Here is a 14,488-nt window from a genome sequence, read left to right on the forward strand (position 1 = left end):
TTAGATATACAAATGATATTTATCTCGGATCTTGTAAAAATAATAAAAATAATTGTGATATAAAGATTATAGTCTTTGATTAAACCGCAATGCGGTTTGAATTAAACAAATATATATATATACATCAAATATATCACGTTTCGGATTCATTTCTCCTACATTCTCGATATAAATTACAACATGTTATAAAAGTATTATTATACTCGTGGTCTTTTCGTTTCTGTCAATGTAGAAATATCTACTTGGTCCATTCCCTCTTCTTGAGGTCCAGTACGTTTCCTCGCTTTCGGGGATGATTGTTTCAAACATTCCATATCGTTAAATACTACTTGTGCTCCGCCACCACTTGTTGGCAATATATCGCCCTGTTTGATAGAAAAAAGGAAGTAAAACTTATATATTCATTAAGATTACATTAATATTTTCTATACACATAAAAAATATGTAATTTTTTTTACATATATAAAATACAAATTACAAACCTTATATAATTTTGTTTCAAGTTCTCCATCCGTATCATGCTCTTGTGCGACAAGACAATATCTAGATGCGCCATCCATAATCTCTTTTGGTGAAGTAAGTTGCGTTACACTTCGTCTTCTTTGCATCAATGGTTGCAATATAGTTCCAACTGGTACAAGAGGTTGAGGTCTATGATCGATCCATGTGTCGGCACTTTGCGATCGTCTATATCTCGGGTTTGAAACGGGTATTCCGTCCTACATATAAGAAAATTGTTTTTTTTTTCTCCAACTTTTATACACAAAAATACGAAATTAAGTTAAGAAAGACATTTAAGAGGAAAGAGTAATTGCACATAATAGGTAACCTTTCGTGATACTCTGGTATCTCTAACTGGACTGACTACTCTCGTTGTCGATTCTGGAGCTTGGTCTTTTGATGCTGAATTAATATCATTATCAAGTACAATTTGATGTACTCGTCGTAACTGTTCATCTTTCTTCTTCACTTGATTCTAAAAATAATAAGAATATATTTAATATTAAAAAATGTCAAAGATTGAAAATTATATGTATATAATTATATGTATATAATTATATGTATATTATATGTATATAAAATCAGAGCAATTACTCTTATCTTTATAAATATGTAACATTTGTTTAAATTTAACCTGAAGATGTTCACGCTGTTGACGCAGTCTCATTTCGAATTCTCTGTTTAACTTATCCGTCTCGACTTGCATCTTTGTATTATATCTCTGCTTTACTCTTTGCTTATCTATCAAACGTTGATTTAATGCCAAGTCCCGATCTTTCAGCTATATGCATATACATACACGTATATGAAAATGTACATACATATACACACACACACACACACACACACACACACACACACGATATTATATTATATATTATTTAAATTAATGTAGCTTGCAAGCAAACACACGAATACGCGCACATAATACTAATGAGTATTGAACCCACCTCTTGTTCCAAAATTTGAATCCTTTCATTAGCACTGTTTAATTTACGCAAAAGATCATCTATTTGCTTTTCTGATTTGCAGACATGTCCTTCGAATGCAGATATCTTTCTTTTTTGCTGTATATTTGCAGCTTTTAATGAAGCTGCTTCAATTTTTAAATTTACATTTTCTTGCTCTATACCCATTAATGTCCGTCTAAAATCGTCTTCTATAAATGAAACGCATGTTTTATTATTATTGTTGTAGTCATTATTATTATTATTACGGTACATTATTTGATCAATAACAAAATAATTTTGCTAAAATTGAATATATCTCACGTTTTTTTTGTAAATCCGCGCGAAGTATATTGCGCTTGTTGATACGCTGTTCCAAATATTGTATTAAAGATTGTATCATTTGATCATTGTCCGAAGTAATGGTTTCCAATTGAGGAAATGATCCTCCCAAACTAAAATAATATTTAAACATTCGATTATATTATGCGATAATTTATGAAGAAAATAAGCGAAAAGAGAGGGGAAAAGAATTTGAATTACAACTGTTCAGTCAATTGTTGCAATACCTGTATACTAGACCTAGATCAATGTTCAAATCAGCTGCTTCTGGTCGGCCTTCTTTCTCTAATTTGCTTCTTGCTTCCTTGAATATCTAAACAAAATAAAATTTATATTAACATGTGTAAATGTGCATATTCTGAAATTAGAAAATATTATATAAGTTAAAATTGTTACCTTATTCGCTTGTCTTCTGCCAGGAGTGAAACCAAGATCCAATTTTACAGTAGTAGGCCTTGTGATATGCACTTCTTGAGTCATTTCCGCGAATTTCATTACTTGCTACGTATTAAAAATTGAAAAAATTAATGTTTGTATTGCTTTTCAGATATATATTTAATACATTTCACTATCACATACAATAGTTTCGTCATAATCATCTGCTCTTGGATTTACACAGACTATCATTCTGACTTGTCCTTCCCCATCAAAATAGTTTTTGAATAAATGTGTAAGTTTAGAATCCCGATAAGGAACTATTTTATTTGTACCCTGATTCTGATTCTCTCTCAAAATTTCCAAACATGATCGTAGAGTCATTAGAGAGTTATTAATGTTTCCTATAAAATTGAATACTTGTTATTTAAAAACTTTCATAAATTTCATAAATGCAGCAAATGAAATATCCTACCTGCTTCTCGTAAACGTTGACCGGTATTTTTAGTGCGATTCGTTCGCTCGCTACCTGCTAAATCCACTAAAGATAATTGACTTACGCACACGACTTGTTTAGCCTGCATTACCTGTTCACCTTCACTATCCAAAGGTGCCTACAATAAGCAGAAAGATAATAAGCGATTAAAATGCAAGTGATTGTATTTTAAGATATTTCTGAAGTCTGAAGTTTCAGACACAATGCGAAAGCGATAGAAATATTACGATCTGAATTTATCAGAAATATATTCAGAAATGTATATTTAATTATTGATAGGTTGAAATTGTGTTATTTCAATCATTACTATTTTCTTACATTAGGTTTAAATTTTGAAAGTGGCAATCGTAAAGAGTTATGTAGCTGCTCTCTATGCCAAAGATTCGAGTTTAAATCCACCCAAAACATACATATCAAATTTTGTCATTGTCTTTCAGAAGACAATGGCAAAAGACCATGACAACCTCTTGTGATATGATCGTTAAGTCTAACATAAAAAACTATAATATCCATTTCCAATGTTGATTAATTTTAATCTTGTTTTAACTTACTCTTTCCTAATTTTTAGAAGTAGAAAAAGATAAAAACGAAAAATTAATCTACATTGATATCTTATATATCTTATATATATATATATATATCAGAGGATATATGCAGAAGAAGTCACTTATACTCGTATTCATAGTCAGGCCTTATATTTAAAGCTTCCTTAAATTTATCTTTAGATACTCTATGATATATATTTCATTGATTGCTAAGCATCTAAAGATAAATTTAAGGAAGCTTTAAGTACAAGATCTGACTATGAATACAGACATAAGTCTCTGACAAGATTGAGGAGAAAAAGAAGTTGTTCAAAAGGATGTTGTACCTGTACAAGTCTGATAGTGAAAACGCTGTGTGATCTACTCGATTCTGCATTCAATGCTGTGTATTCAACATGTCTTTTCCATTGTCCACGTTGAAATAGCTCAAAAGCTTCTTCTGCACTTTTTACTTCAATTTCTGTAACGGCGTGTACATACATATTTTTGTTGCCATCTTCCCTTACTATTTTACTCTGCAATGTCCTACATTAAATAATAAAATAAATACGTATAAAATAAATATTTTCTATGTATATAATAAAACTGCAAATATTTCCTCTTATAATATATGTGTACATATATAAATATATAATATACACATATACTTACTTGGTTCTAGCATAATCTTCATCTAACAAATCATATACGCTGTTGTTGTATATTTCAACATATGTGACAAATACAGCATATGCATTATCTGCCTCGACTGATACACTTTGAGATTCATTACGTTTGTGAGCTACCACTGGTTTACTATCTCCATCGCTATCTACCTTATGGCTATATTGAATATTATTTCATATGAGATAACATTTAATATTATCTGCATATGTAATCTAACTACATAAATAGATATTTATCTATCTTTATAATTTTTCTATCAAATGGAGACTTACTGTTTGTCGAATCTTGCTCTTTGCAATAGACCTGCCTGAAACTGTCTTTCCAGCATAGCATCAGTCTGACTTTGTATATCAAAACCATTTAGTTTATCTGGTTTAAAGACAAACTTTTTCGTTTGATAATTGGCAATAGTATTAAAAATAACATCCAAACATCGAGGCATGATACCAGCATCTTGTGGTTCTCCAGTCATCGTATATGTTTTTCCACTACCTGTTACACCATATGTAAATAACAGACCATTTCTTCCATTAATAAGGTTTTCAACTAGAGGAAGGGCAACAGTTTCAAATATTTCTCTTTGTGTCACATCAGACTTAAATACATGACTGAATGTCGTTTTTATCTCCTTATTAGTACGAAAGTTGACTGTTGATCCTGGAGGCATAATCACTACAATCTTGTCAGATTCAACTGTCATACATGATACATCCGTTAAAGATTGCATTGGACGTAAACGACAATAAACCTGCACGGGATCTTTAGACATCATATTCGATCCCTTTGGCCGACTGATTGGCTTACGAGCTGGAGTTTTCGAACGTCTGAAACATTTGTGTGAAGGATGTTTACTTTCATCTTGTGCCCAATTTCTTTACTTCTAGATAAGTTGCGGATAACATTATCCAGAAAATATTTCCATTGTATTCTGAGAGATATCTCTTGGATAAAGTTATCTAGAGATGAAGAAATTGGGCATTACTCTCTTAAAATTCACAAGCGTATATTTAAACATTTAAGGGTCAACACTTATTGAGCTTGAACACAAAATTATATTAATTTTACAATACTTACGCGGGCTTCATTATATAAGTCAGTTTAATTTTTAATGTTTGTTAAGTAATTCTAACGATTCCTCACTCTTTAATAAATCGTGCTAAATTAAGACACCCGTGTAAAAGTTCGTTACGATTTTTCGAGTACTTTCAAATTGAATACGCTATTACTATGAAGAGTTGCCAAGTATGGGAGATTTTCCCCTAAATTTGGGGAATTTCGTCAATAATGAAACGGTTGCAAATCGCTCACCGAGCGATTGGTTCTTATTTATAGATCTATGAGAATCTTGCCACCGTATTGGTTGCGATCTGGCACTGTTGGCCTAGTTTCCATCGAGAGTTTAATCCGGATCAGAAAGTAAGAACCACAATCGAGCATTTCCCTGTCATTCGACTGTAACAGGAGTATACTCGACTGTAGTTGCTTGGTTCTTACATTCTGATTCAGTTTAAACCCTTGGTGGAAACTAGACCAATTTATGTGAATTTACGTCTTCCTGTTAAAGTGGAGAGCACAAATTCTTGCATAACACAAAATGAGGCATGAGAAAATCAACCAATCAGAATCCTTTATTTCGTGGAGAGAAAGATAATAAAGAAGTTTTGATTCATTTTCTTATGCCTCATATATTGTATTATGCATTATGCAAGAGTCTGTGTTTTCGCTTTATTATCAAAACAGGATGTCAAAGAATAACATATCTTATGGCTCCTGCACACTGGACGCGGAAACGCTTGCAGCACGGCAAAATGAGACGCGGCAACCAATGAACACATTAGAAGAACACATTGTAAGCTTATTGGCTATTGCATCATTGCCGCATGACAAGCGTTCCGCGTCCAGTGTGTAGGAGCCATTTGTTTGCATCGTATGCTTTGACATGCTTTAAAATGCTCCTACTATAGCATTTACTCACTTTAACGCGCTTGTTGAAGTGAGTAAAAGCTATAACAGGAGCATATTAGAGCATGTTGAAGCATGCAACGCGAACAAATCTCTATTATCTTTCATGGATAATTAGCTCTGCACAATAAAAGGAACAGAGAACAGAGAATAGAGAATAAGAATTTCAATCTATCAGAAACTATGTATTCCACAATACATGATTTCTGATAGGTTGAAATTCTTGTTCTCTGTTCCTTTTATTGTGCGCCCTTTACAAGTACTTAAAACGCGTGAGTGATGAGCGCAACTCTTGTCTTAATGGCTGCGTTCAGTAGAATGTTTATTTTGCAACTGTTGGAGGTTTTCTTCACGTTGATTGGGTTATGCTTTTAGATGGTCAAGAGGAATGGTCCTATCTCAGCAGAGAAAATTATGTATTCCACAAAGCATGATTTCTGATAGGTTGAAATTCTTATTCTCTGTTCCCTGTTCCTTTTATTGTGCGGAGCCCCTATAACTGTTGTCTGCTGAACGCAGCCAATGTCTTCTTCAACTATGGTCGAATCTCGGATCGTCGGAGCCATTCTCTTGCAAAGCAAATATCTTATCTGAGTTGATAACTGCCAAAATTTAAAATTCCATTTCTGCCGATTCCGATCTATGTAGAGAGTTAACTTGTGCGATTTAAATCCTGTCGAAGAAAATTTTACTCGAGATTAACATTTGCACCGCGATAATTTTGAAGTAACATGTCGAAACCAAAATGAGTACTTGTCAAATAATATCATGTAGAAATAATTATCGAACAAAAGAATCCAGAACTATACATTTTCATCGCTTTCCAAGAAAAAATGCGTTATTATTACAGTGGGAGAAAGCTTGTGGGAGAAAAAATATCAATATTAAAAATGGTATATATGAAATTAATATATCTTTGTTTATGTACATCATAGGCTACATTGAGATTGTATTCTTTTAATATGATTCATCTTGCTCTTAAATTTCTCACTGGATTTAAATGTATAAACCAGTCATATTCAAGAATTTTATAATAGCTGCAAAGTTGCTTTTTCTGCTGAATACAGCCATAGAGTCATACAATAAAAATAATATATTCTATATATGTAGGACGCGTCTGTTCCATCCATTTTGATTCAGCAGCATACAAAGTATATGATTTACACAATCAACCAAAAAAAAGAAGATTAAGATCTGATGCAGTACCCACATTGAACTTAGGATCAAATGGCCAAGGTATGCAAGTATAAGCTTTTTTGGTAATTAAGAAAGTGTATTATATTATATTTTTTATTTGACTACTCCGTTGCATTATACAATATATTAATATTTTGTTTATTATCTTAAATGCAATAGTACCAGATACTGCAATGAATACAATACTGCCTAAAGAGGAGTTAGAAGTGATGAATACAACACTATTTGAAGAGCAGATGGAAGCTTCGACTTCAAGACACTTATTAAATTTGAGTAAGCAAATTATGACATGTGATAATCATATTAACTTCTGTAAAAGTAGTTATGTTCAGCAAAGAAAATTGATCAGTGAGCACTTAATGATTCTTTAATATGATTGGTTTTTTGCCTTTAGTTCTTCATTTTATTTTTTTAAGAGTGATATTCATAATTTGTTCTTATTTTAAGACTATTTTAATGTTTTAGAACTTCTTTTCTGATTAATTTCTGGTTAAATTAATTGATGATTAATTCAATCATCACGATTGCTAGTATGAGAACTGAACAAAGTCTCGAAAGAGGAAGAAAGAGAATATATTCTGATACAATAAACTGCTGTGACATTTCTGTGAGTTGATCATCAATTAATTTAATCAGAAGTTGATGAAAGAGGCCTTTAAGATGCTAATACCACTCTCTGATTGGCTTATAACATCTTAAAACTGTATTTAAGATAGTCTTAAGTATAAGAATCGACTATGAATACTGGCATAAAGGTATAGGACTAATTATATTGAATATTGAATACAGTGTGCTTTTCACTGAAACCATTATACACTAGCATAGTATAGATAAGAACAGTAGGTTCATTCAGTCAAAACTGATATTAAGGCCTGTTGCACATAGGATATGTTAACGCATTACAGCAAGAAACGATGTGATAGCTAATTAGAGTCTGACCTGGAAAAGTCTAATTGGTCTTTAAGGATGAACAGTCAAACTTTGATTATTCGCCTTTGTCTAACTCTGTAATAACATGGAAGAGAATCACAAAATTATGGATATTATCTTATGATTTGGTACATGATAGCCTATAGATTTTCTATAGAACTAACAGTGAATAGATCAGAATGCAAGCCAAGTGAGTCTGGATCTGGCAGTGAAGAACAATGATATTATCAATCATTTTAATTGTATTGAGGATAAAAATATGATAACATGCATATTCTAAATAGAACATCTTAAAAATATCTTACAGGCTTTTTACAATAAGCTATTATCTAAATTTAGTCTTGAATCATAAGAAATTGATCAATAATCTGTACACATCATAATAGTAATCGTAAAACACTTTAAGTTAGCCAATCAGAGCTGAAAGTTTTTGAAAATTCTTGATTAACGCACTCATTGGAATGAGTAAGAACTATAGCAGTATATTGGAACATGTTGGAGCACACAAATCTGGATGCGAACAAATCTTATAAATTGTCCCATTTGTTCGTAACACTCATGAGCATCATTTCATCTCTATTGTTCATCAAATGTTAAGGATGAAATGTACGCAAACAAGTTACGAACTTATATGCGCCTCATTGTTACCACATTGTCCTATTTAAAAAAATTGATAAAAAACGATAATAAACAATACAATCTGTCAAAAATCTTATCGTTTCCTATCGTAATCCATTGTTTCACTTTTTATATTCTGAAAGAAATGTTATCGTTTCCTAGCGTTTTCTGAACGAGGATTCAATCCTTGGAATTCGGTAAAGAAATTTTGTAATAACTTATTATTTTTTAATATTTTAAAATGATCGTGAATTATTATTATGGAATTATCATTGTGAAAACTTTATCGTAATCAACTCAACTAAAGGAATATGAAAGTTTGTTATCAAATTATCGTACAAGTTTAAAAAATCTATGATTCATCATGAAAATCCATAATCATGCATCAACGATGATTCAAAATATCTTATCGTAAAATTACAAAGTTATAACAAAAATTATAACAAAATTTTCATAATCATTATTAATAAAGTCGCAACAAAAGTAAATCCCATCATATTATTACGGAAAATTTATTGTTATTTATCGTATATGAAAAAAAAACGATAAAGAATTAATTGTAGAATTATAATATTCTTTTGTTCTTTATAATTCATAACTACGATTCATAAAAACGATTAACCATTTATTATCGTTTTCGATCGATATTTTAACAGGTAGAGTAGTTAACGTCTCTATTAATAATGTTATTAGAGATAACGTTAATTTTATTCATCATATCTAATTTTTTATAACTTTATGCTATTATTAATTCGTAGACACAGAATCTTCTATGTCTGGAGAATTAACAGAAAACTTCCTGGACAAATCCAACAATCCAACGCCAGTGAAAATTGGCAAAAAAGGATTCGTCGAATTTAAATTACAGAACAATATTTTAAAGAAGCAACATGTTAACGACAACAATAGAAAGGAGTATAAAATCAGAGAAAATGAGATGGAAAAGAAACGACAAAACGAAGAAGAGAAAGACAAAATTAGCGAGCACCATTTTTATGAAGAGGATCAGGATGCAGACAACGAGAATGAACAAAAAATGAATACTAAAGACAAGTTCAAACTTGAGTCGGGAAAAAAAATTCATGAATGCAATCAGTGCGGTCGTACATTTCTCCTGCATCAAATGCTAGTGTTGCACATTCAGCATTTCCATCGCAATCGCCGATATGATAACTGCAAGAAATCGAATTTGCTGAAGCATAAAACCATACATTTAGACAAGATGCCATTCTCGTGCTCAGTATGCCAGATTAAGTTCAGGTTGATGGAGCAGCTGCAGTATCACAAGAAAATACATATGAATGAGATGCAATATGCCTGTCAGCATTGCAATCGCAGATTTGTCACTGTTGAAGAATGCAAGAAACATGACGATTTGGAGCATAAGAAAGTAAAGCCGTTCCAATGCGACATCTGTGGTAATTGCTTTGTAGCCAAACAGGGCTTGCAACAGCACATAGCACAAAAACATGAAGAATTATTCACATGTAATTACTGTACAGAGGTCTTTCACACAAAGACATTGCTAAACCAGCATTTGCTTACTCATATTGGTGATCGACCACATACATGTAAAATTTGCCTGAAGACGTTTCTCCGATTGCATCATTTAACCGAACATATAAAAGTTAATCATAGTGAATTGAAAAAGACAGAGAACTACAGTGATGCGCAATCTGAGACCCAACAATTAACTGTCTGCAGCCCTCCAGCTTATAGCCCAAAATACAAAATTATATTTTCTATTTCGTATAAAATACCAATATAATAGTATAAGGAAGTTTAAGGAAGTTTTCTAGTGATAGAATATTCATTTTCAAAAGTAATTTTTATGAATTAAATTTATGAAAATAGTATAAGCTTACGGAGTTAAGATTTTAGTTACATTTATAAATTTTTTATTTATATTTTATATTTATTTATATTTGAAGTAACATTTAAATTTTTACAAAGCTTTTTATTATAAATTGTACAAGATATAGATAGATTACAGATCATGTCACAAAAAAATCGTTCCCATCAGGCCAGCGGTGATCAAGAAGCTCCCATTTGCCTACAAAGCTACAAATCGATTGTTTTTTAGGTAAAAGGAGCCCTCTCGCGATGGGAATGATTTTTCGCGACATGACCTCTGTATGCATCTATCTATATCTATTTTATTAATTTAAAATAAAAAAAACTTTGCAATTTAAGATGTTACTTCAAGTATGAATAATATTAATACAAAATATTGGCTCTGTGTTTTATTCATTTTTAAATTAAAACTTAATTTGATTCTCAAAAATTATTTTTGAAAGTGAATATTCACACTAAATTCCTTTAAGAGGATGCTGGATCGATGGCCAAATTTGATCGAGGTTGGTAATACAAACTTTTTTAAATTTTAAATTTGAATAGTGACATCTTTTATTCATTTCTTATATTTATTATCATTGTGTCTCATTCAAACGCATTCATTTATTCTTAGCATTGTTTGTTTTGTCTCTCGGGAGCTGCTCGAGGTCACTCCAAATGAACCTAGTATACTTGAAATATATGACATCCGTCATACCGACGTTCGATATTCATCATAACAATGGATGTCATATGACGGATGTCATACTCGAAAGAATAATTGCATTATTCTTTTGAGAAGTTTGTTCAGTTCGAGGTGATCGATGAGTGATTAAGAGCGAAGTTCTTTAAGTTTTATGTAAAAACAACAGTTAGAATATGTATAATATCTATAAAAAATCGTGTTTTTTTCTAAATAATTAATTAGCATATTCTGTTTGCCTATGTGTTGCGTTCAAAACTGTAAGAGTTGTACATTAGTCGTACATTGAGCTGATCTTAAGTATCAAATTATATTTATTAACATTATTATCATTAATTTTATTAACATTATTTTATTTCATTACTCCATTATTTTATTCATTTACGAGCTTTTGTATTTTTTCAAATTTTAATTTTGTTTTTACAATTGTTATGTATGTATGTATTTTTACTAACACTTGAATTTAGCACTAAATTTTGGACAAATTTTTGATTGGTTGTTTACCAGGTATATAAATATGAAACCGGAATTTTTTTATAGAAAATACACGTTTATTACATGAAAATGATAAAAAATATTTTATTCGAAATATTGCCCATCGGTAGCTATATTTTTTCCATCTGTTTGACAATTTGTGAATGCCACGCCAAAAAAATTGTTGCTTTTTTGAGCCAAACCAGTCATCTAGCCATTTTCGTACATCTTCGTAAGAAGTGAAGCGCTGAGCAAGTGCGTATCCCATCGATGCAAATAAGTGATAATCGAACGGAGCCAAGTCTGGTGAGTAAGCCGCATGCGAAAGTATTTCCGAACCAAATGCCTCAATCGTTTCCTTGACCAGTTTTGCTGTGTGTAATGGTGCATGATCATGAAGCAAAATCACTTTGTATTGCCTTTTTTGATATTTTGGTCGTTTTTCACACAAAGCTTGATTCAAATTGATCATTTGTTGTCGATAGCGTTCAGTATTAACGGTTTCGCCAGGTTTTAGCAGCTCATAATAGATCACACCTTTCTGATCCCACCAAACATAGAGCATTGTCTTCCATCCGATATTGATATAGCGATTTGGCCTTGCAGTCGATATCGATGGTTTGTCTGGAGTTATCCATGATCTTTTACGCTTAGGATTCTCAAAATATATCCACTTTTCATCACCAGTCACAAATCGATGGAGAAATAATTTTCTTTTGTAGGCGAGCAGCATTTCGCAAGTGGTTTTTCGGTTTTCCTGCTGTCTTTTATTCAGTTGTGAAACCCATTTTTCCATCTTCTGGATCTTTCCCATGAATTTCAAACGTATGGAGACGACTTCTCGTGTCATATTCAATTGATCCGCGAGTTGTTGTTGAGTTTGAGCGTCATCCTCATCCAACAATACTTGCAATTCGCTGTCTTCAAACTTTTTCGATGGTTTTCCACGTTCTTCGTTTCTCATGTCAAAGTCGCCACTTTTGAATTTTTTAAACCACTCAAAGCACTGTGATTTACCAAGAGCATGCTCACCGTAAGCTTCGACAAGCATTCGATGCGATTCTGTAGCAGTTTTCTTCAAATGGTAATAGAAAATCAATGCTGTCCGCAAATCGTAGTTTCCAGGAACAAGTCGAACAAAATTCGACTTGTTCAACGCTACAAACTATACTATTATATGAAACTTGTATTGTTGTGAGTTGAAAATCTTTGTCAGATGTCAGAACAAGGAAATGGCGTCAATAGCGCCGTCTGACGGCAACTACATTGACAGCTATGGCCATCTATTGGTAAATTCCGGTTTCATATTTACATGCCTGATAGTAGTTTTCCGCCATTATGCGCAATGAAATATCTTATATTTTTATATCATGAATTCAACAACACCGAGAGTATGTATTTCCTATAGTAAAAACTAGGGAGTTGATTGTGTATCTTGAAATGAAGTGAAAATTACAAAAGTGAACAAATTCACAATTAGAATATTCATAATTTAATTGGTCATCTCTAGTAATCATTGTTCACTTTTGTAATTTCCACTTCATTTCAAAATACACAATCAAGCCCTAGCAGTCCATGTGTTTATAGTCAAAGCACAGTATAACTAGTAAGGAGATTCCGTGTCAGCACCTTTGATCTCTGCGTCGCAGTCACGTGAACATCCGCCATGTTAACGGCGGATGTTCACGTGACAATTTTTGAAAAATCAGGATCGAAAGAGAATATAATGCCTCTTAAGTAATAATGTAATCCTACACTAAAAAATTTTACAAAAATACTAACTAATGAACAAAATTAATTCGAAAATAGTAAGAACTAATAAATAAATCAAATTTATTAAGTAATTATTATTAAATAATAATTATTTTTTCGCTGAGTTCTTTACTTATATTATGGTCAAAGTGCTCATATTATATGTAATATTCTATATTGCTAACGCAGCCTCTTTTTGAGAATGGAGAATGTGCACAGTAAAGACAGCGGAGATATCGTATCTCTCACTTCCACAGTGTACCTCGAGTGTGCGTATGCGCTAGCATAAGTAACAAAGTAGCATTTTTGTTTCTTTTTTTTTTTTTCAGATCTTATATTCGAGACCATTTTAAGTACGGTCTTAAGAAGTCTCGAACCAATCAGACCAATCAGAATGCAATCAACGGCATTAACATCTTAAGACATTAAGGACGTTCTCCGAAAAAAACCATTTTCTTTAGATTTTTCTGAAACTTACAGAATAAGCTTGTTTAGTGTCCTGAACATATGTTTTAAACTCAATACTCGGGCGAGATTAAAAATCGAAATATTCCACTTCAAAGTTGAAGCATTTAAAAAAAAAAAAATATATATATATATATACGTGGGTCGTTTGATAAGTTTGATAAATTTCCATGAAATGGCGCTACAATCCATTTGATGACGCGACATCTCGAAAGATCCACTCTTCGAATCCCTTCAGGCCAAATTTCAGCCAGAAAGGACGCATAGTTCACGTTTGGTAGTCATTTGAAGTAGACTGTCTCAAAGTCTGCAAAATACTCATTGACGGCGACAATGACTTCCTCATTTGACGAGAATTTCTTCCCACCGAACCAAGTTTTTAAGTTTGGGAACAGAAAGAAGTCACGGGGCCAAATCCGGAGAATAGGATGGATGAGGAATCAATTCATAGCCCAATTCGTAGTTTTGTCATTGCCGTCGACTTGTGGGACGGCGCGTTGTCTTGATGACAGAGCACTTTTTTGCGCGCCAATCTCGCTTCAAATGATTACCAAACGTGAATTATGCGTCTTTTCTGGCTGAAATTTGGCTTGAAGGGGTTTGAAGAGTGGATCTTTCGAGATGTCGCGTCATCAAATGGATTGTAGCGCCATTCATGGAAATTTACCAAACTAATCGAACG

General features: G+C 32.3%; 2 protein-coding genes across 2 annotated transcripts; one reads left to right on the forward strand and one right to left on the reverse strand.

The window, feature by feature from the left end:
* Nucleotides 1-197: 197 nt before the first annotated feature.
* Nucleotides 198-4,957, reverse strand: LOC108692350 (kinesin-like protein KIF23). The gene is made up of 14 exons (XM_018200568.1): nt 4,947-4,957; nt 4,145-4,696; nt 3,858-4,028; nt 3,533-3,731; nt 2,641-2,779; nt 2,370-2,569; nt 2,187-2,291; nt 2,018-2,103; nt 1,773-1,903; nt 1,452-1,660; nt 1,136-1,282; nt 830-976; nt 483-719; nt 198-365 (listed from the first exon to the last, which is right to left on the reverse strand). The coding sequence occupies exons 1-14, from the start codon at nt 4,955-4,957 to the stop codon at nt 198-200; spliced, it is 2,502 nt and encodes an 833-aa protein (XP_018056057.1).
* A 1,404-nt stretch (nt 4,958-6,361) lies between these two features.
* LOC108692561 (zinc finger protein OZF-like) lies at nt 6,362-10,347 on the forward strand. Its single transcript, XM_018200871.1, has 4 exons — nt 6,362-6,727; nt 6,945-7,070; nt 7,191-7,304; nt 9,338-10,347. The coding sequence occupies exons 1-4, from the start codon at nt 6,580-6,582 to the stop codon at nt 10,345-10,347; spliced, it is 1,398 nt and encodes a 465-aa protein (XP_018056360.1). The 5' UTR covers nt 6,362-6,579.
* The last annotated feature ends 4,141 nt before the right edge of the window (nt 10,348-14,488 follow it).

Source organism: Atta colombica, unplaced genomic scaffold, assembly GCF_001594045.1.
Source record: "Atta colombica isolate Treedump-2 unplaced genomic scaffold, Acol1.0 scaffold107, whole genome shotgun sequence".
NCBI classification, from domain to species: domain Eukaryota; kingdom Metazoa; phylum Arthropoda; class Insecta; order Hymenoptera; family Formicidae; genus Atta; species Atta colombica.

Coding starts and splice junctions, on each gene's coding strand:
- LOC108692350 (XM_018200568.1), bottom strand. Junction 2,292..2,369: donor ATGATTATGACGAAACTATT/GTATGTGATAGT, acceptor TTTAATACGTAG/CAAGTAATGAAATTCGCGGA. Junction 2,104..2,186: donor GCAGAAGACAAGCGAATAAG/GTAACAATTTTA, acceptor TATTTTGTTTAG/ATATTCAAGGAAGCAAGAAG.
- LOC108692561 (XM_018200871.1), top strand. CDS start 6,580: ATGAGTACTTGTCAAATAATATCATGTAGAAATAATTATCGAACAAAA. Junction 7,071..7,190: donor CTTAGGATCAAATGGCCAAG/GTATGCAAGTAT, acceptor TAAATGCAATAG/TACCAGATACTGCAATGAAT. Junction 7,305..9,337: donor AAGACACTTATTAAATTTGA/GTAAGCAAATTA, acceptor ATTAATTCGTAG/ACACAGAATCTTCTATGTCT.